The 20878-nt window shown below is 39.4% G+C and overlaps 1 protein-coding gene across 3 annotated transcripts in view; it reads left to right on the top strand.

The window, feature by feature from the left end:
* The first annotated feature begins 979 nt into the window (after positions 1 to 979).
* The window catches only part of LOC109040427 (golgin subfamily A member 2), a 55790-nt gene continuing 35891 nt past the window's right edge, over positions 980 to 20878 (top strand). For 2 of the 3 annotated variants that reach the window (XM_072305410.1, XM_072305412.1), the window contains exons 1-6: positions 980 to 1139; positions 8989 to 9111; positions 10381 to 10473; positions 10909 to 11131; positions 16341 to 16653; positions 19178 to 19367. In XM_072305410.1, coding sequence (XP_072161511.1) covers positions 1098 to 1139; positions 8989 to 9111; positions 10381 to 10473; positions 10909 to 11131; positions 16341 to 16653; positions 19178 to 19367 — 984 coding nt within the window. In that variant the 5' untranslated portion in view covers positions 980 to 1097. The remainder of the gene's footprint in view (positions 1140 to 8988; positions 9112 to 10380; positions 10474 to 10908; positions 11132 to 16340; positions 16654 to 19177; positions 19368 to 20878) is intronic. The other variant, XM_072305411.1, reaches the window with a different exon arrangement.

Here is a 20878-nt window from a genome sequence, read left to right as displayed (position 1 = left end):
ATCGTTCTGGATAATTGAAATTCATAGGTTGGCTGCATTTCTGGGCCCTAACTTTATTCGCAGAAGCATCGGTGAAGGCCTGATGGATTTTTGGAGTTTCACATCTGTCCATACTCTCGCTATACAGGTACTCTAATTATGTCTAGAGTCCCTTTATACCCAGAGTTAAGACAACTCACTTTTGGTTCGGCTGAAAGTGGCCTAAAAAAAAATCCAATTCTGATTGGTTCTCGCTCATGGAGGCCGAAACGAGTGCACCAAGATGGCGGTACCTCGAATGTGAACAAGAATAATGAAAATATCACCTAATTGTGGTTTATCAAATGTAAATTGTCATTTCCATCGGTCCAAAATGAAAAGAGAATAAGAAATTATTCACAAAACAATCTCATTTTCTTTTTAATTGATCAATTAGTTGATGTTGTTGTTTTTGTGTGACAGACATCGCAGGATTCCTGATCCTTGTCCCTCAATATCGTTCGTTTGGGTGCACTCGTTTCGGCCTCCATGGCCAGCCAAGGCCGGCTGTCAGTCAGCTGATAATCGAGTTGTCTTAACTCTGGGTATAAAGGGACTCTAATTATGTCCAGGGACGAGTTCTGTAGGACGCCGTTCTGTTGTGAGCGGGTGATTGCAGCGCATTCTCGCGTAGGATCCTAGTCAACTCAGAGGATCCTTCCCCCCGAACCTCGACTCATCCATCGCCCGCTCCAAAAGTGAGGTTAGGCCGGAGATTGAAAAATAACACATAGGGCGGCTAAATTCTTGAAAAATAAGTATATTTTTGGCGTTTTTCGACCCCTATCGATAACGGGCAGCTGATTGCATGGTATTGATCGGTGAAAAATTCGATTTTTTGCAGTTATACGCGATCCTACGGATTTTAATGAAGTCCAACAACTGATAACAGCAGTGAGTTGCAAGGATCCTACGCGAGATAGTAGCACTAGTACCTGCTCACGAATTTTTACATTGACTCTTACGGGAGTCCAGGGTCCTATAGAACTGGTCCCTGTTATGTCATGCCGAAACCGAAAAACATTTGTTGGTAAATAATGTGAACTACCACTGTGATTTTCTTGTTGAAACCGCAAAAAATGGGAGATAAAGCTGAAAAATTGGCCGCAGCGAAAAAGACGGTACGTAGATGATTCTTCTTAACTTTATGATTCACGCATCCGCATCCCACACTTTCTCCGAAATTTATTTCTTGTTTTGTTTATCCTAACCTTACCCAGCCACGTCAGATCTGTCCGTTCATACACTCGTCATAATTACTTTTCCGAACTAACGATTCAATCTCTCTATCTTTAGAGATGAATAAATTCCTCGAGTCACCACTCCCAACGGACCTAGTAGCGAGTCGATTATTGAAAGTTTAAAGCAGCCTGATGAGACATTGAAGTGCGATATACTGCATGGTTAAGATAGAGCTATGTCTTGTCTTGTCTTGTCGTGCTGACATAGTTTCAAAAATCACTGTCCAATCAGATTTCAGATCAGATTTAATTTATTAATAAAAGAAAAAACATAATACAAATTAAGTTAAGGCCACTACAAAGTAAAAAATGCCAAGAGGTCTAGCCTCGTGCGGCAAAAGTAGTAAAACATGAACTAATTGTAAAAGAAATAAAAGAAATCATAGACGATTGGCACCACTGCCTACTTAGCTCAGTCTTCTAAGAACTTAGATCAACTTAGTGACAATATAACAAGGTATAAAACAAAAGAGAAGAAAAAGAAAGAACACATTAAAATTTAAGACCCTAATTACTGATTTAGACATGAAGGCATAGAGAGACTTTGGATTGCTGCTCGTTTTAGGAAACGTTACCTAGCCACTCTCTGAGAAGACTGGGTGCACTCAACCGGCCCTCGGTGATCAACCTACGTCTGAAGGCTTCAGGCAGTAGGTTGAACACCAAAGGCAAATTGTAGGCAATATTTTTCTCAGAGAGTGCTAGTCGTATGGTCGGTAGAATTGCTCGCCAATCACCTGCTCTACTGACCCCAGCTCTTGTGCATGCTATTTGAAAGTTGGGCATCTCTGATGGGAGCAGATTTAGGAGTCCCTTATAGTATAACTGTTTAAAGGTTGGGACATTTAAGAGGGATAGCGGTTCTTCGGAGGGGTATCGCCTAGGTAGATTCAATACAACTTTAATCGCACTTCTCATTAAGTAATATAATTATTGGTTTGAGAATGGTGTCAAAGGCTGCACCGTATACTTCTATTCCATAGGAAACTGTAGCTTGGTATAACGCAAAGTAAACCATGCGTAAGTTTTCGACAGAGAGGTACTTACGAAGGTTAAGCAGACAATAGATGACAGATTTTAGTTTTGCAACCATGGTTTTAACATGGGAATTCCAAGCTAGTTTTTGATTGATAACAACTTTCAGGTATCTCCACTCGTCTACCTCCTTCATTTGAACACATTTACAGCCTATGCGGTTACAACTAATATGATGGTATTTTATTGATCTATCTATTTCATTTGGAACAAGCTTACAGGAGAATTTAATGTAGACGGATTTTTCTAGGTTGAGGGTTAGAAGATTTGAGGAGAACCAGGGTAGAATGACAAATTGAAGGCTATCTGATACCTTTTTAAATACTTCCTCCCATGTATCGCCCCAATATACAATGGATGAGTCGTCCGCAAACATGGTTAATAGCGCTTGATAGAAATCATAGTTACAGAGTTCATTTACATAAAGTAGAAAGAGTAGCAGTCCGAGAATTGAGCCTTGCCCAACTCCTAATTCAATTTCTTCAACAGAGCTATAACTTTTCAATTTGACAACTTGGGTGCGATTAGACAGGTAACTTTCCATTAATTTGAGGGGAATACCCCTGATACCATAGGCATTAAAATCCATAGCATAAAAAAATCCATACCATAATCCATAGCAAAAATCCATAGCATAAATCCATACCATAGGCTGAATCAGCATTACTCAGTGAAATTAAAAATTTCATCCTTAATTTGCCCAGCAAAAAAGTATCAGGACTGGACATTATAACAATTAAAATACTAAAAGAACTAACAAACACAACCAGAGCGTAGTTAGCATCTCTATTCAACGAACTGCTAAGATTGAATTATTTTCCAGATAATGGGAAACTGCGGTCATACACCTCATCCTTAAGCCAACTGCAAACTCAGCAAGTGGGGATCTGCAAGTGGCTCATCGGTTACATCGGTGAGCGTGCAAACTGCACGGGCCGCGCAGTTTGCACGATCAACACTCAACACAGCGGCACCAATGTGCCACTTGCAGGTCCCCACTTGCTGTGTGTGCATGCAATCGGCTTTAAGGATGTTAAGCCAGTCAATCTTCCACCATCATAAAGACCAATCTCCCTAAGTACTGCCCGAAAACAGAATTTTACACTAGTACCCAAACCTTTTCCCAGAACACCAATTTGGATTTTACCCTAACCATTCAACAATAGGGCCAATATACAGGGTAGTAGACCAGATAACCCAATCTATCAAGGAAAAAAACACAGTGCTACAGTCTTCCTAGGTGTAAAATCAGTCTTGGTTTAATATGGCACACCGGTCTACTGCTCAAAAGTAAAAATCTGATACCTAAGTAACAGGGTGCGTGTAAGCTTGAAAAGTGCTTGATTTTAAAAGAAAAAAATTCAAGGCCTTGAAAGTGCTTGATTTTTTTGGAGAGTGCTTGAAAACGTGCTTGAATTTCTCAGATCCACTTTTCGGAGGTCAAATGAGAAAGCATTCGACTTTTCAGACGTACGTTGGAAAGTATTAAAACGTGTTGAAACTGAAACGAGAATTACTCTGCTGAGTTGCCTGCTCAGTGTTTCGTCGCTGCAAGACAAGTGAACGAAAACGACAAGAGGGGATGTAGGCCTACGTGCGCCGTTGTGTCGGGGGCATGGCAACAGAGCGGAGTCAGTTTCGACGATACTCTTGGGAGGGGATGAAGAAGAAGAATTATAGAAAGCTGTCGCCTTTGCACACTATGAGCCTTATAAAGAGAAGTCAAGAGTTGATGAGTTTCATTTTAACTTTATCGACAAAGATGAGTATAAAACTTTATGGAGAGTTGTCAAAATATTTCTACTATTGAGTCATGGACAAGGATCAGTGGAGAGAGGTTTTAGTATAAACAAAAACCTAGAAGTTGAAAATTTAAAGGAACAATCTTACATAGCACAGCGTTATGTACATGAGTTTACTGATGAAATGGAGAGCTTATCCAGTATTGTAATAACCAAAGAGTTAAGACAAAGTGTATCAGGTGCTCACAGTAGATTTAGAGGAAGGAAAGAAAATCAAGGCTCTCACAGCTATTAAAAATGAAAAGTCTGAAAAAACAAAATCTCTACAAGAGAGAAAAAAACGCTTATGTGAAGATGTAAAGACCTTAGAAAAAGGCGCAGACGACCTGGCAGAACAAGCTGAAATGAAGCAAGATCTTTCATTAATTGATAAGTCGAATAGTTTCCGCCAAAGTGTCAAAAGAAAAAAAGAAGAGTTGGCAATCGTTGAAGGAGAAATTTCGAAACTCTCTAAACAGTTGTGAAGAAGAACAATAAGTCTCGGTTGAAATCTATAACTTTTAGTGTATTTTCCGAAGAAAATACACTATTGCATTCTCCCATGATGTCGGACCCAGACCCGAGACCTCGTGAAGAGCACCGATCACGGGTCGTAGATCACGAAAATATATGCCATTCAAATTCGTGTATATATATATATATATATATATATATATATATATATATATATATATATATATATATCCGCCTTTTTAAGATTTTTCGATTTTTAAGTAGTTATATCTTTCTTACGTTGAAAGATATTTTGACCAATTTTTTTTGCATTTAGTAGAGACTCATTAGAACTACTATTCTGCGAAAAAAAATTGAAATTTGAGGCAATAGGTTTTGAGGGGTGGGGCTCGAAAGTGGGAGGAGGTCAAATCTTGTCCACTCGATAACTCGAGCGAAAATGGATATTTTGAGCTGAAATTTTTACGGGTGGTAGTTCTCCCCTAGGACCGGTTTGGTATTGAATTTGAGCTAAATCGATCGAGCCGTTTAAAAATGGCGAGCTTTGAAAGTTTTAGGCGAGGGGTGCGCGGCATGAGGGGAGCCAGCCAAAGCAGGGCCGCACAGTGGGTCGAGGGAGAAAGTTTTTGGACAAGCTGATCGTCGCACAGTGGGTCAGGGGGAAGAAGTTTTTGGACAAAATTTTCGTCGCACAGAGGGTCAGGGGAAGTTTTTGGACAAAATTTTCGTCGCACAGTGGATCAGGGGTAAGAAGTCTTTGAACAAGCTTTTCGTCGCTCAGTGGTTCAAGGGAAGGAAGATTTTGGACAAACTGCACGTCGCACAGTGGGTCAGGTGAAGATAGTATTTGGAAGAACTGTTCGTGGCACAGCGGCCCACAAAAATCCCACTTCGGGAAGTACACTTTCTTCCCGCGGTGGATGCGCGGGACACTTAAAAAGAAGAAAAACTAAATGTGCAGACGACTCTGAAAAGACGCGCGCGAAGCGCGCGTCCTGGGGGGGCTTGGCTGGGGGAAAACTGCGTTCTCTATCCATCGTCATTCAAGCTTGCCACAGCGTTTGTTGACACTTTTTCATATCAGACATTACATGAGGATTGTTGTTGCAATCTGGCGACATGAAGTCCTTATTCAATCAATGTCTCCAACAGTGTAAACGTAAATCCAAACTCCAAAGATTGATAACTCCCCGCCCCCGCCTCTCCCTTCGGAAAATACATTCTTCCCTCGGTGGACGCGCGGTTCACTTAAAGGACAGAACAACTGAGGCCGGACCTCAAACTAAAAAACGCGCGCGAAGCGCGCGTCCTGGGGGGGGGGGGGGGGTTTGAGGGGGCTCGCTCCGCGCCGGTTTTTTTTTCTTATTTCGTCCGGTTTTTTAGTGTTTACAAATACTCTTTTTTCAAATGATGTGCCGTTCCATACTCCAGACATACTCCATACATGTAGCTTCAAATTAAGAAATCCCACTTTTAAAATTCAAATATTTTTACAATAGTGAAAGACTATCAGAAAACATCTTGCTTCAGCTCTATCAAGAATGAATCTTCAATTTTGAGCTTCTTGTCCAAGTACCCTACTATTCTCATGAATTTAACCCATCGGATAGCATGCAGATTTTCTATTAACTCTTTCATAAGTTGCATCATCTTCAGCCCATCTTATACCTATCGATTTCCATCACTTATTAATGATTAACTTTGTCTCAATGAATATTAGGGTAAGATATTTATTTATTATTATTAATTTTTTTTTTATACTTTTAAACCAACGTTTTGAATAAATTGGAATAAAACATTCAGGTGTAAGTATGGATGGGTAGTTGATCGAAAACTCATGCGGCGAGCCAGGATTTTACTTTTTTTGCTTAGGATTTAGAGGTATTTACTTACTGGGTTGTCAGAATTGGTACTGACACTTGGGATAGTTTTTTTATTTATACATCAGTGTATTTTTTAATTAGAGGAAAATACTCATTTTAGTTGGTTGTTGATATCTGTCTCGCTATTTGGAGTTTTTATGCCAAAGGTCCTGTGGAGAAATTTCTTGAAACTCGCTCAAAACTGTTTCTAAAAGGCTCTTGAAAGTGCTTGAAAATTCAGAAAAATGTGCTTGAAAAGTGCTTGAATTTTTAACACTAAGGCTGTATGAACCCTGAGTAAGTATTGCCTAATTCTAAAATCCTACAAGAAAAATCCGTAAAATCCGAGAGAAAAGGACCCCGCACACCTCTGATGGGAAAGTGCACCATGAAGAATCCTTAATTTTTTTATGGCATTCGAATCTCCTTAAGACGCTGATCCAAAGCAATTTTTGCGCAACTTTCTATGATGCACCGTTTTCGCAAAAAAACGGCCAAGAAGATTCAATTATTCTGCGATGAAGAGCTGGAAAGTCTCTTCATTTCAGCCTTTGAGAGAACGGTCGACTGTGTGTCAGCAAGGAAATCAGGGGAACTCCAGCGCCAAGCGGCAGTCTTTTCTCGGATTCCGCACGCCGTTCTGCTTGACCATCCAAATCAGTTTCTCTCTCTCTCTCTCTCCCTCTCTCTCTCTCTCTCTCTCCCGCTCTATTCACCTCTTCCTCATGTCTCTAAAGCGAATGCTTTGTTCTTTTTGATTCATTGTCGCCAAATAATTGAATCTTCTCGGCCGTTTTTGGCAAAAACGGTGCATCGTAGAAAGTTAACGCAATGATTACCTACTTTTAATCAGCATCTTGAGGAGAATCAAATGCCTTAAAAAAATTAAGGATCCTTCATGGTGCTTTTTCCCATTAGGGGTGTGCGGGATCCTTCACAATAAGACAAGACGGTCAACCATCCTCAATCTTTGACCAATTATCACTTAAATCCGTCGAAAAATACCCCCTGAAACCTAAAATCTCGTCTACAATGCTGTGACGTCACGCGACAGGATTGAACCTGTTCGGCGTGGTGCCCGTGAACAACCTCGTATCCCCAATGCAGTAATATAGGGAGAAACAACTTTTCTTTATTTTAGGCCTCAGCAGCGTTTTTCTCTAAATTTGAAATTTCAGACTTGTAAAGGTGGTTCTTAGCTTCATTCTTGCTAAGTTTGAAGGAAATCTCTTCGACAGTTTTTTTGTGAAGTGTTCATGAAATTTTGGCAACTTAGCTTTATTTATTTAACAAGCCGTGATTAGCTCGCTTTGCGAGCTGACACGCCTAGCCGGGGAGTGCCCCTGGACCCATTTAATTGCGACTCACTCCGCGAGCGGCCATTGCCCCACATAGTTTTTAACATTATTAAGAAGCCAACATCTTCGTCTTCATCTTCTTGTTCACCAATTTTCACAGAAATCGATGTTCCAGGAGCCGAGACAGCAATATAGAGCGCGGCCACCACCTTCGATTTCGAAACGTCGAAAATCAGACCAAAACTTCGAGTTTCTCGTTAAAAAATACCCCTTGACTTCGAATTTCACGAAAATTGATCGAAGTAAAGCCAAGATAGCATAAGTATTTGGCCACGGCTGCGATCTTGGATTTTAAAATTAATGAAATCTGACCAAAAATTCGAGTTTCCCGTCGAAAAAAACCCTCTCATGCCGAGTTTCACGAAAATCGATTGAACAGGAGCCGAAAAAGTATTTTAGGTCAGGGCCACCATCTTGGATGTTTGAATTTTGAAAATCTGTTCAATAATAATTCAAGTTCCCCGTCGAAATACACCCCCTAGTACTGAATTTCACAAAAATCGATGGATCAGGAGCCGAGATAGCATTGTAGGCCACGGCCGCCAGCTGGGGGTTTGAAATTTTGAAAATCTGACCAAATATTCGAGTTTCCCGTCGAAGAATACCTCCGGTTACCGAGTTTCAGGAAAATCGATCGAACAGGAGCTGACTTGGCATTTAAGGCAACGGCCGCCATCTTGGATTTTGAAAATATGACCAAAAATTCGAATTTCCCGTCGAAAAATACGGCGTGCCACTAATTTTCAACAAAATCCGTCGAAAAATATCCCTAAAGCCTGAAATCTCGTCCATAATGCTGTAACGTCCCTCGTTTCATTTAAATCCCTCTGTTACCACCCTTTCACCGGGTGTCTCCTGTGTTTCCTTTTAGGATTAATCCAATCAAGCATCTGCTGTAGTACTCTTTCATCCCTCATCCTGCCAACATGATCATACCAGATGAGCTGTCTGGTCATGATGTTGAAGTTGAATATGGTGTCATTTTTGACTTCCATTATCTGACGCACTTTATCACTACGGACCCAATCTCATCCAGGAATTCCTACCCACCTTCTTCAGAAATCCATCTATGTTGCTCGTAGCATATCCTATGTCCGTTTCTTCAGATACCGAACTTCACATTTATTTGTTAAGGTACTTTTCACCACATTGTTATGAATTCCCCTCTTGTTCTTTTTTGAATTGACTTAAATTAAATATCTTGTTTTTCAATTTTCAGTTCAAGGAGTTTCAAAATCGGAAACAAAGGAAAGATGTTATGCCAGAGCTGACCAATGTAAAGCAATCTGTTAACAATGAACTGCCAAGAAGTTTACTACCCCCTGTTTTGAGCAAGAATGGAGTTAGTTAATCTCAGTTTTCTTAGTTTGTATTTTTTATAATAGCCGCAGGCAATATTTTACATTTATTTTGTGATTCTAATACTAATGAATAGAATCTGCTGCTGATCACCCATTAAGGACTTGGTGACCACGGTATAGGGGAGATAGAAGTGAGACTAAGTAATGGCCAATTCCTGCGAATATCACCCCATTAAATAGTGACATGGTGTTCGTGCGTTGAGGTAAATGTGTTTTGATTTGGAAGGAAATTGTGCAGAATCTTTTTCTCATGGGCTCATCCAATTTTATTGTAGTTTCCTCCTACTGAATCGATTACACCCAACAGTATGGTCCTAGAAATTTATTGCTGAGCCACCTATAAGTGCAAGGCACGAAATTGATGCTCAAGACTTGCTCTTACTTAATTCAAAACAAAAGATGAGGAAAACATGGGAAAATGAAAGGATAATCTACTCCGGGAGAACATTTTGAATTTTACTTTGGAGAACGCGACAATAGAGCAAAGCCAACCTGACAAGCCCAAACTCCCCCTAACTTCAACTTTGACCAATCTAGGATCACATACTACTACAAAAGTTGAATTGTGACTGACAAATTCAATCCTGGAAGGTTTGTGATTTTGTCCTGCCAGCTTGTCTCTTGTTTTTTTGTTTGTGAATCCCGTCTTTGCCATCCCACGGAGTAAGTACGAAATCTTATAATAAGTGTTTAATGAGCAAGAATTTCAACTTACTTGAATAGGTGGTAACAATAAAATATCTTCTTGCCCTTTGAAGGCGCACAATGAGTTAGGCCAGCAGAATGTTCCCCAACTTGCATCATGTCTTCTGATCCAGCGTTTATTCCCCCTGTTGAGTTAAATAACAACATTGAAATTCACTAGGAAATAATTGGATTATTATTTATAATCATCACATGTTGACAGTGTAGAAAAGAATGAAAACTGACATCTAACCTAGAAGTATTAGTATCAGCAGTTTTGACTTGACATTCTCCCCCCATAAGCTTTGCTCATAAGAGTTGTTAAGAATATCGAAATATTGTAATTAAAGCATGTCATTCATTTTAACTGTGATTAGTTAGTATATATCCAATTCTTGAGTGTTCTGTATCTTCATCTTTGGACTGAGGAATTGGGCTATTGAGCACGCCTTCGTTAGACCATCTGAGTTTCACCACATCGGGGGCAGATGCTCTTCTTCACAAACAGTATACTGTTTCTATCCAAATGTTGTCCTGATTCTTGTCATCATTTTGAAAATGTTTAGCTGTCTCATCCCAATTTCTCACTTGGCTATGATCTTGAAGCGACGACGCCAGGGGTAATGCCATTAAATTCTGCTTATCTGCGGGAATTCCAGGTACCTCTAAAGGAGATTCTACATGGTTAAACCTCAATTTATTTGATGAACTGAGAACGCATCATCTGCCGTACTTTTCTGAATAAAACAAGTAAAGTGAGACAAATTTGAAGTGAACCTCAGGGACATTTTCATTTTATGAAGCTCATCATTTACAGGGAATACTGCCTCATTAAAAACCTTAACCACATGAAAAACCATTGGACAAAAACATTGGCAAGGGAAAACGAGTGCAGTGTATGGTTCATAGTTTGACAGCTTTTTTTTCTTGAAGGCAGAAGAATTCTGTCCTGATCAATTGGTGAAAGAAGAAGAATTTAGTAATCAGTGGCACTACTGCTTCAAATAAAAAAAAAAAAATAACAATTTTTATGTAGTGATAAAATGCTTAAAAACTTAAATGTTTGTGTACTAGGTATGCATTTTAATTTCTAGGTGGACAGTCCCTTAAACCATATTTCAGGCACGGAAAAAGAACCAAACCAAGAAACACCCCCCTTTTCAACCTCTCATTTTTGCAACTCCTCAATACCTGCCAATGATGTTTTTGAAGCCCATCATGCAGGCCCAAATAGGATTCATCAATGCTTTAACAGTTCGCGTCATGGTGCCACAGTAGAAGATCTTAGGCACACAGGACCTCAATCACTACTACCTGGTAAGGACCCGTTACGGCCTTTCAATGCAGAAAAAAAGATCTGAGTGGAAGAAGGGGAGATAGAAATGAGAAAAAACTGAGGAACCTCAATGTACTTTTGCAATGTTTTCCTGTCTCCTCCTTCTCTCCTACGATTTAAAAGGAAAATTCACTTTTGATAGGATTGAAAGTGTATCCTGGGATAAGCATGTCAAAATGCCCTTGTGAATGGATTTTTATTTCACCATTTTAAGTCATCAAGGGTGTCCGAAAACTTAGGTTTTGAAAGATTTTAGTCCCCCAACCTCCTCCAACCCCATCAGACCCCCAAAGACAGCTTTTATGGGCTATTTTTGACTATGTCAACCTCTTTTCTCCCTATATTTCGTAATCTCTGATAGAATTGAACCAAAATTTGTCAGAATCTACATCAATCAGCTTAGTTTTTATAAAAAAAATTCATTGTCATCGGATAATATTTTAGCTTCTAAAAAAAATCGTAAAATTTTAAACATTTTCATTTGTTTCCTTTTTTCGTGGCTAGGAGACGTATGGAAACGAGGACACAACCAAAAAATATCCCTCTTCATAAATTATACATCCAATAAGTTACAGAAAAAATTTTGTGTTGATCAGAGTGATGCACAACATAAAAACTCAATTTTCTGTCCTCAAACCGGTCTAATAACCACCATACCCTCCTTTGATGACTAGGTGTTTAGGAATGAAGAGAGAAACATTAGGTTTCATTGTCTGACCACTTAGGTGATCCACTTCAGTAGCTTGAGTCAAAATTTCGTGTTGATCGGAATGGTGCTCAACACCTAAGACTGCAATTTTCTAACCTCAAAACGCCCAAAATATCTAAATCAGCACCCATTATCACTCCGTGTGAAAAAAAAGGGAGGTACATCCGATCGTATTGACCTACCTTATGAGTTAAACACTGAAGTACCTTGAGTCAAAAGGACTATGTGCAAAACGGGCCATTTGGGGCTCGGGGCGGATACCTTTAAGACTTGCCCTATTCATTCACCTAACAATCCCCCATCTTTTCCCAAAGTTTCAAGCCCCCCAAAAATTTTGGGGTGACGCGGCGGGGGGTCAAAGTTAAAAACCGGAAAAATTTCGCGAATTTATTACTCGAAAACCCTTACTACCCCCTACTTTTGGGGGATTTTAGCCCCCCAACCTCCTCCAACCCCCTCAGACTCCCTAAGACCGCTTTTATGAGTTATTTTTGACTGTGTTAACATCTTTTTCCCAGATCTTTCGTAATCCTCGATAGAATTGAACCAAAATTTGTCAGAATCTACATCAATCAGCTTAGTTTTTAAAAAAAAAAATTATTATCATCGGATAATATTTTAGCTTTTAAAAAAATTAACATTAACATTTTCATTGTTTTCCTTTTTTCGTGGCTAGGAGGCGTGTGGAAACGAAATTTTGACTAAATGTACTTTAGTGTCCAAATTATGAGGTAGGACAATACAATCGGATGCACCGCTCTTTTTTTCACACGGAGTGATAATGGGTACTGCCATAGACATTTTGGGCGTTTTGGGGTTACAAAATTGCTTGCTTGGGTGTTGCTCACCACCCTGATCAACACGAAATTTTCACTCAAGGTACCGTCGTAGTAAGGCGTGTCATATCGCCTATGGTTCTATGTCCGCATTGTCACGATGCATCCAACGCCTTGGATGTAGGGCCATGTTTTTCGGAGCGCAAGCTCGCGCGTGCATTTCGGCGACCTCAGAGTCTCTACCTTGGAGCATTGGTCATCGCAATGACATCTTGGACGTCATCGTTCTTCCGGATGCTACCGAGATATATACTCTGAGGGACCCGCGGCGCGGTCGTCGTATCATTGGGCCACGATTTAGAGATATCACCTTAGCCAAGTGTATCCAGTGTCTGTCGTGTGTCATATCGATTATATTGATGAGCTCTACCATTTGACTACGTGCGTTGGATCTTTCATCCCCCCTCCCCCCCCCCCATTACAGTACTTTAGTGTTTAATGCATGAGGTAGGACAATAAAATCGGATGTACCTTTCTTTTTTTTCACACGGAGTGATAATGGGTTCTGACATAGACATTTTGGGCGTTTTAAGGTTAGAAAATTGCTTGCTTGGGTGTTGCGCAACACTCTGATCAACACAAAAGGACTACGTGCAAAACGGGTCATTTGGGGCTCGGGGCGGATACCTTTAAGACTTGCCCTATTTATTCACCTAACAATCCCCCATCTTTTCCCAAAGTTTCAAGCCCCCCAAAAATTTTGGGGTGACGCGGCGGGGGGTCAAAGTTAAAAACCGGAAAAATTTCGCGAATTTATTACTCAAAAACCCAGAAGTTTTGGAAAACGCGGTTTAAAGGAGCGTATTCAGCGTGACGAGAGCTTTCAGAAAATGTATAACATCATAGAGTTTTGTCAACTTCAGCTCGAGTTATCGCCTCCGAAGCGCCGGTACGCTCCAAAAAGACCCCTTATTTTTTCACGTTCGGGCCGATTAAAAAAAAAAAAAAAAAAAAAAAAAAAACCATTTTTGTATTTTGATGAAAAACTGATATATTGTTCCTGACTCTCTGTAGCCCCTCTAGCTCTGTACCGCATGCTGGGGAAATGTTTTGGTCACGAGTTATAAGAGCGGAAAGGAGCGAAGGTCGGGAAAATCGGCCATTTTAAACTGCGCACGCGGCGTTGATCGGAAGGAAAACGTCCCCTCTCACTCAGTTCGGCGAATCACACTCCTCTGCCGACCTCGCATTGTTGTCACATGTCTCCTGATCCGTCGCCACGCGCAGTTTAAAATAGCGTACAGGGGCAAAGGGGCTACAGAGAGTCCGGAACAACATATCAGTTTTTCATCAAAATAAAAAAATGGCTTTTTTAAATCGGCTCAAACGTGCAAAAATAAGGGGTCTTTTTGGAGCGTTCTGGCGCTTCGGAGGCGATAACTCGAGCTGAAGTTGACAAAACCCTATGATCTATGATGTTTTACATTTTCTGAAAGCTCTTGTCACGCTGAATACGCTCGTTTATACCGCGTTCTCCAAAACTTCTGGGTTTTCGAGTAATAAATTCGCGAAATTTTTCCGGTTTTTAACTTTGACCCCCCGCCGCGTCACCCCAAAATTTTTGGGGGGCTTGAAACTTTGGGAAAAGATGGGGGATTGTTAGGTGAATGAATAGGGCAAGTCTTAAAGGTATCCGCCCCGAGCCCCAAATGGCCCGTTTTGCACATAGTCCTTTTGACTCAAGGTACTTCAGTGTTTAACTCATAAGGTAGGTCAATACGATCGGATGTACCTCCCTTTTTTTTCACACGGAGTGATAATGGGTGCTGATTTAGATATTTTGGGCGTTTTGAGGTTAGAAAATTGCAGTCTTAGGTGTTGAGCACCATTCCGATCAACACGAAATTTTGACTCAAGCTACTGAAGTGGATCACCTAAGTGGTCAGACAATGAAACCTAATGTTTCTCTCTTCATTCCTAAACACCTAGTCATCAAAGGAGGGTATGGTGGTTATTAGACCGGTTTGAGGACAGAAAATTGAGTTTTTATGTTGTGCATCACTCTGATCAACACAAAATTTTTTCTGTAACTTATTGGATGTATAATTTATGAAGAGGGATATTTTTTGGTTGTGTCCTCGTTTCCATACGTCTCCTAGCCACGAAAAAAGGAAACAAATGAAAATGTTTAAAATTTTACGATTTTTTTTAGAAGCTAAAATATTATCCGATGACAATGAATTTTTTTTATAAAAACTAAGCTGATTGATGTAGATTCTGACAAATTTTGGTTCAATTCTATCAGAGATTACGAAATATAGGGAGAAAAGAGGTTGACATAGTCAAAAATAGCCCATAAAAGCTGTCTTTGGGGGTCTGATGGGGTTGGAGGAGGTTGGGGGACTAAAATCTTTCAAAACCTAAGTTTTCGGACACCCTTGATGACTTAAAATGGTGAAATAAAAATCCATTCGCAAGGGAATTTTAGCATGCTTATCTCGGGATACCCTTTTTACTTATCATTATATCCAACATTTTATTGAAATATATTAGTCACATGAGGCTCACTTCATCTTAGTTGTAGTTTCACATTCAGCCTTGTTTGTTCGAGTCTTATAGTCTGCAGTGGTTCACTCTGCTTTCCGTCGAATTTTCTTTAATCCAAATTTCTAAAATATTGTGCCTCTAATAATTATTTTTGGTAGAATTACCTAATCAATCGACAATTATTTTTCCATTGAAATTGAGCAGCTTATTTATAGAATTACAAGAAAGTGTCAAGCAAAGAGCATTCCACAGCACACAAATATTTTTGGACTTGCAGCTGTAAGAGTCGGAAGCGGAAAAATGGCGTGACTCCCAAATCTGTGCACCAAATAAAAAAATTAAGTACTTCTTGGAAAGCTGAGAGTATGATGGAAAAGCCTCCCTTACCAATCCAAATTTATCTGTATTAGTTTTGGAGAAAAAAATATATTCTTTCTGTTAGAATGTATCTCCTTAAACTTTTAAAAAATAATGGTAATTAGTTTTATATATATATATATATATATATGATGAATTTGAAAAAATCACAAATTTAATTATGGTGTTTAGTTTATTAAGTATGCTATGAAAAACATAGAGCAATTGCCCTGTTTCTATAGGAAAAAATGATTAGTCAATGTAAAATACTCTCTCAATTATCTCTCGTATAATCCTGGATATTTGCAGTAGGATGAATACCTTGGAATCAGAAATATCCGTGATTTTACAACACCGGCACATGTGGGTCCTGGAGCTTGAAGCAAGGCTGTCAAGAGTTTTAAGTGTGTTCTTTGAGCTACCAGGTGATCTACAGTCGTTCAGATTTTCTTTGAATGATGGGGCTGATGACAGGCTTAGAACAAGTCTTTGACGACGGTTTTTGTGAGATTACTGAGCTCTTAGGTGTACTATTGTGGTTGCCCATCATTTTTTTTGAGTCTCAATCACGATTCTCAGTGTCAGGAACCTTGCACTTATTCCACAACGAATGAGCTATTGAACCAACTGCTAAAAAAAACAAAACCATTGTCTTCATGATTTACATCAGTAAATACACAGTGATACAAATACTTCATTAGACATAAAAAATTTTCGAAAACAGGTCTCATCAAACAGGTCAGAGGAATGGTTCAAGAATCAGACAGAGATAAAATTCAGTTGTTTTTCTTTTATTTTCAGAAAAACCTAAAGATTCTAGGACACTCCCTTCTGGAGTTCAATCAGCTATGCATCCTTCTACCTATCTATCACGCCAATTCTCACAAGATTCGGAGTCAGTGGCCTCCTCTCCTGAATTACACTCAGTTCTTCGGTTTGAAGAGTCACGAGCTTGTAAGAAAAACCTTATCGAATTTCAGTCAAGTAAGTCGTCCTCAGCTGAGTCTGACAAAACGAATGCAACTCTATCGAGTGACTGCTTTCTTGAAAGGAGAAGGACAGACTCTGTTTCAACGATTTACTCAAGTTCTGATAACCAAGACCGCAAATTAAGGTACAGTTTTTCCTATCATTAATTTTGGCATTTGTGTAGTAAAGTCAGAACAAGCTGAGATAAGACTGGCCTGCAATTAGTAATTTTAGCCAAACTTAAGAAAGGCAGCCGTGGAAAGACAAAGTTGTGGCCAGGAAACTTGAGTGCCATCGGATTCTATCTACAGGGCCAATTATCACATTTTATTTCGTTTTGGCGAGTCCTTACGTTAGGTATGTTTGCTGAGCTCGTCGCTTTTTAAGATAGGTGATTTTCACAGGCAATGCGCGGATAACTCTGTCAATTTTTAGAGTGCGTCTTACAGGAGACATGCTTTACATATGACATAAGTGAACAAATGTTTTTCTTCGTTTTAAAGTGTGATTTATTGTTCAAACGTTGGCTGGACGCCAAGCGGCCATCACGGGCTAGAACACTAAATGGGGAATCATTCAGCAACAAAGCATCCAAGGCCCACATTTTTCACAGCAATGTTTTGAATATTTCTGCATTACATTCAAGTGATATCTACTAGTTAATTAAATGATCCTCATCATCCTCAATGATCCTCCTTCATTAACAAAAATGCGAATTTTTTCATATTTTCACCGGTTCTAGCGGATGGCAATGGCGGTTTAGAGCGACACAGGGGTTTTAGGCGACAAAACACCGTTTTCAAAGCGATCAACCGTACTTAGACTGAAGTTTTTGATGAGGCTTGTTTTTAACAGAGAAAGCCGTGTTTTTATCGAGTAAGAGAGAAAAATTTGAAATGTATTTCCGTTGATGATCGGTCGAACCAAAATGCCGCGATAATGGCGGCGAGATTGGTAAAGATTTAAGATTAGACTTTCGAAATTGATGCTGGTCGGATGCCATCATCTTCATCAGGTCATTTCTAAACCCTACTTTTTGTAGGATTATATTTTGGCTCCAACTTTTGCAAGAATTCTACCTTCTATAGGTCTGATGAGTCCTGGTGTTGTTCCGAAAAAAGAAGATTGCGTCAAAACAAAGTACAAAAATGATCCACCCATTATGGTTCGACCGATCATCAACGAAAATACGCTTTTGAGCGCTAAGCGTCGTTACTGAAAATGACCTATCTTCAAAAACGACGACTTCTCCAAACAGCCTCTCAAGCCATGTCCCGCCAAAATGAAAGAAAATTTGCTATAACATTGAAATTTGGCCTAGTGATTCCTCATAGCTCCTAGTTACACCTAGGGATGGAACCCGAGTATATTCCATCGTTGCCAATACTCAAATTTATTCACTCGCCAGGCATTATCTAATTACAAAATTTTAGAAAATCTGAAAATTTTCGTTTCCCTCGAAAATTTTGCAAAATTATCACGTTGACGCCAAAATTGTTTAAGGGGCTGATTCTTCATGAATATATCTGCTTATAAAAAAAAAATGATTAAAATCGATCGCTCAGCAACCAAAATACAGCGCATTGAATGGTCGCGTCGGCCGTCTAGGGCGCCAAAACAGGTCTCGCGGCGCGCAACACTTAAATTGCTCTCGCGAGCTAATTTATTATCGCACAAAAATTGTTTTGGTATCAAATTACAGATCAGACAATTCTACGGCTCTACTGTTATAGAAGGCAAAATATCCATTTTCTCACCTGTCAAAAAGTTATTTGACCTTAAAATTTCCAAAAATTTTAGTATTTCTCAATTTAAAAGAAAAATTTAAGTCCAACAAAAACATTGAGAAGACATGAAATTGTTCTCCTGGAAATTACCTTTCATTTAAAAAAAAAGTTGATCAAAATCGGACCAATAGCAACCAAAGGACAGCGCTTTGAAAGGAGCCAAACAGGCGGACTTTAACGGCCGCCATCTTGCTCCAGCGGCGGGTCTCTGATTGTTGCCCCTTCCAGAATTACTCCTGAAGGCACTGTCAATGAGCCCTGAAAGCAGCATATTCCAATCAAAAAGTACAGGGTTTTTGCCATTTTTGGGTTGTAGGCAATGGTCAACGAGGTCAGTTCAATTGGGAACCGGATTTTTGTGATAACTAGTCCACCGCACGTCCGAAGTAGGTTTTTTTGGAATTTCCCGAAAGCTGATAACATACTTTGAGGGAAAGATGAATACTCGTATCTCAATAGCATGTCGTTAACATTTTAAAAGCTTTAGTTTGAAAGGAAACTGAGACAATTGCCAAGAAATTGCATGTTACTATTTGCTATATCAGTGATGGTGTTTGACCTACTCAATAGGAAAACTCTTTTTTGGGTTTAACCTTGAAAGTTTTCTTTTAATCTCTTATTGTGAGGAATTATTTGTTGATATCCTTCTCATTATCAAAAATCATACCCTGTTTTTCTCCTCCCATGCATTTCAGGAACAGTTTAACTATTTGCTTTGGGACTATGCATATTGAACTAAATCCAGCAGTTTAGGTAGCAAAATTTTATTTTCCATGTTGAATTATGACTCACTATTTTCAATCTTTTCAGCCATAGAGTCGGTGACAGCTTTGAACATGGCAATGTTTTGGAATTAGAACTTACTTTTTTCAATTTTTTCAGCTATGGAGTCGGTGACAGCTTTGAACATGGCGATGTTTTGGAATTAGAAAAAAAAATAGAAGAGCTAGGCTTAATGCTACAAGCAGAACGAACAAATAATATTGAAGTTAAGGCTGCGCTGTGCCAGGCAGAATCGACAATTAGAGAACTCCAGCGAGACGTTGAAGTGCAGCAAAGTAAACAGAACAAGGTGTGCATCTTTATGGAATCCGAATTTAATATTATATGGCAGAATCATCCACTGTTCGTCATAGAAAAATTTTCATCAAACATTGAATTATTTTTTCGAAACGGAGTTATTAGAGGCCTTGTTCATTTTGATTGGCTGTGCATCGAAGTCGGATTATTTTTTCTTACCAGTGATGGTTGATGAGGTGGGGAGGACTGGAGTGGGTAGGGTGGGACTTATTTTTTGAAAGTGACCAAACTAAAGGTGGGATCTTATTATACCGTGTGTTCCAGAGCACCTATCCACCACTATCTTTTTCCCGGAAACGGCCGAAAATTGAGCCTCGAGACGAAAAGTATCCAGGGTAAATCGACCCTAAAGAATTTAATGAATTTCAGCTCGCCTCCCAACCCCCCCATCGGGGAGGAGGTTTAAGGGGAGTGCCTCCCATTTCTCGCATATCTCAAATGGGAAGGGTATGCTTTGACTTTGGATTCAAATTCTATGGCCAAAAATGAGAACTTTTTGTTCTATGCCTTTTCTTCCCTAGACCCCCATTTCTTGGAGTTACGGGGCATTTTTGTGGAAAATTTCAATCAGATACTTTAGGCGTTAAAATTAACCGATTTCCTAGATCTAAAAGTCTTATGAGAGAAGATATCAATACCTTTTTATTGGTGTGCTTATGCCCCCTGTCGATCCAACTTTATGGGGGCCACAACCCCCTGAAAATTGTGGTAAAATCTTATTATCTAAAGAAAGGGAGGACTTCTTACCTAGTAACCAGTTTAATCTAAAAGTTTTAAAATTGCATTCCTTATTTTTAAGTTTAATATGATGTTTCCATTTAAATTTCGTCTCTAAGGTAATTCCTAAATGAATCAGTGAGAACGAAAACACACCAACTCAGTAACTCCAAAATGCTCAATTTTCATTGAAAAAAGTCAGTTTCCATAAAGGTCAACGCAGCTGTTCCAACTTATTGGACCTTTAAAGTGTCCTTAAATACTTGTGTTTCGGCACCAAAAATATTTTTCTTGTACTAACTTCTTCAAATACTGCGCAGTTTTGCGTATGTCTTGATTATTTTCATTTTTTCGAGTTGGTGTGTTTTCGTTCTCACTGATTCAAATATTTTGCTACTTTGCTTAACGGTTTTGAATTTTTTCATGTCAAAATACTCCCAAATATCGAGGTTCAGACAAATCCATTGGCAAATAACCGGAATGCCAATGAATTTTCAGTCATTTTGAACTTTAACAAGCTGTCATTTTGAAACAATAATGACTTCGGGTTTAAGTATAAAATCTTTTTTTAAGCTCCTTTGAACAAAGTATCTCAACGGGAGTGTTTTGATTTGAATGAAGGTGGGGTACTTTACTCCTTTCCCCGAAAGGGGCCCCCTAGAAATCTTAGGGAGGCCAAAAAATAGCTCGATTTGACCCAGGAACATCCCCCAAGTTTCAAATCTTTACCTACATTAGGAAAATAGAGGGGATGGGAGCGGAGGAATTTTTGGACACCTTGTATGT

Source organism: Bemisia tabaci, chromosome 10 (assembly GCF_918797505.1).
Source record: "Bemisia tabaci chromosome 10, PGI_BMITA_v3".
In the NCBI taxonomy this organism is placed as follows: domain Eukaryota; kingdom Metazoa; phylum Arthropoda; class Insecta; order Hemiptera; family Aleyrodidae; genus Bemisia; species Bemisia tabaci.
Note: the sequence above shows the minus strand (reverse complement) of the source record. Positions and strands in the feature narration are given on the sequence as shown.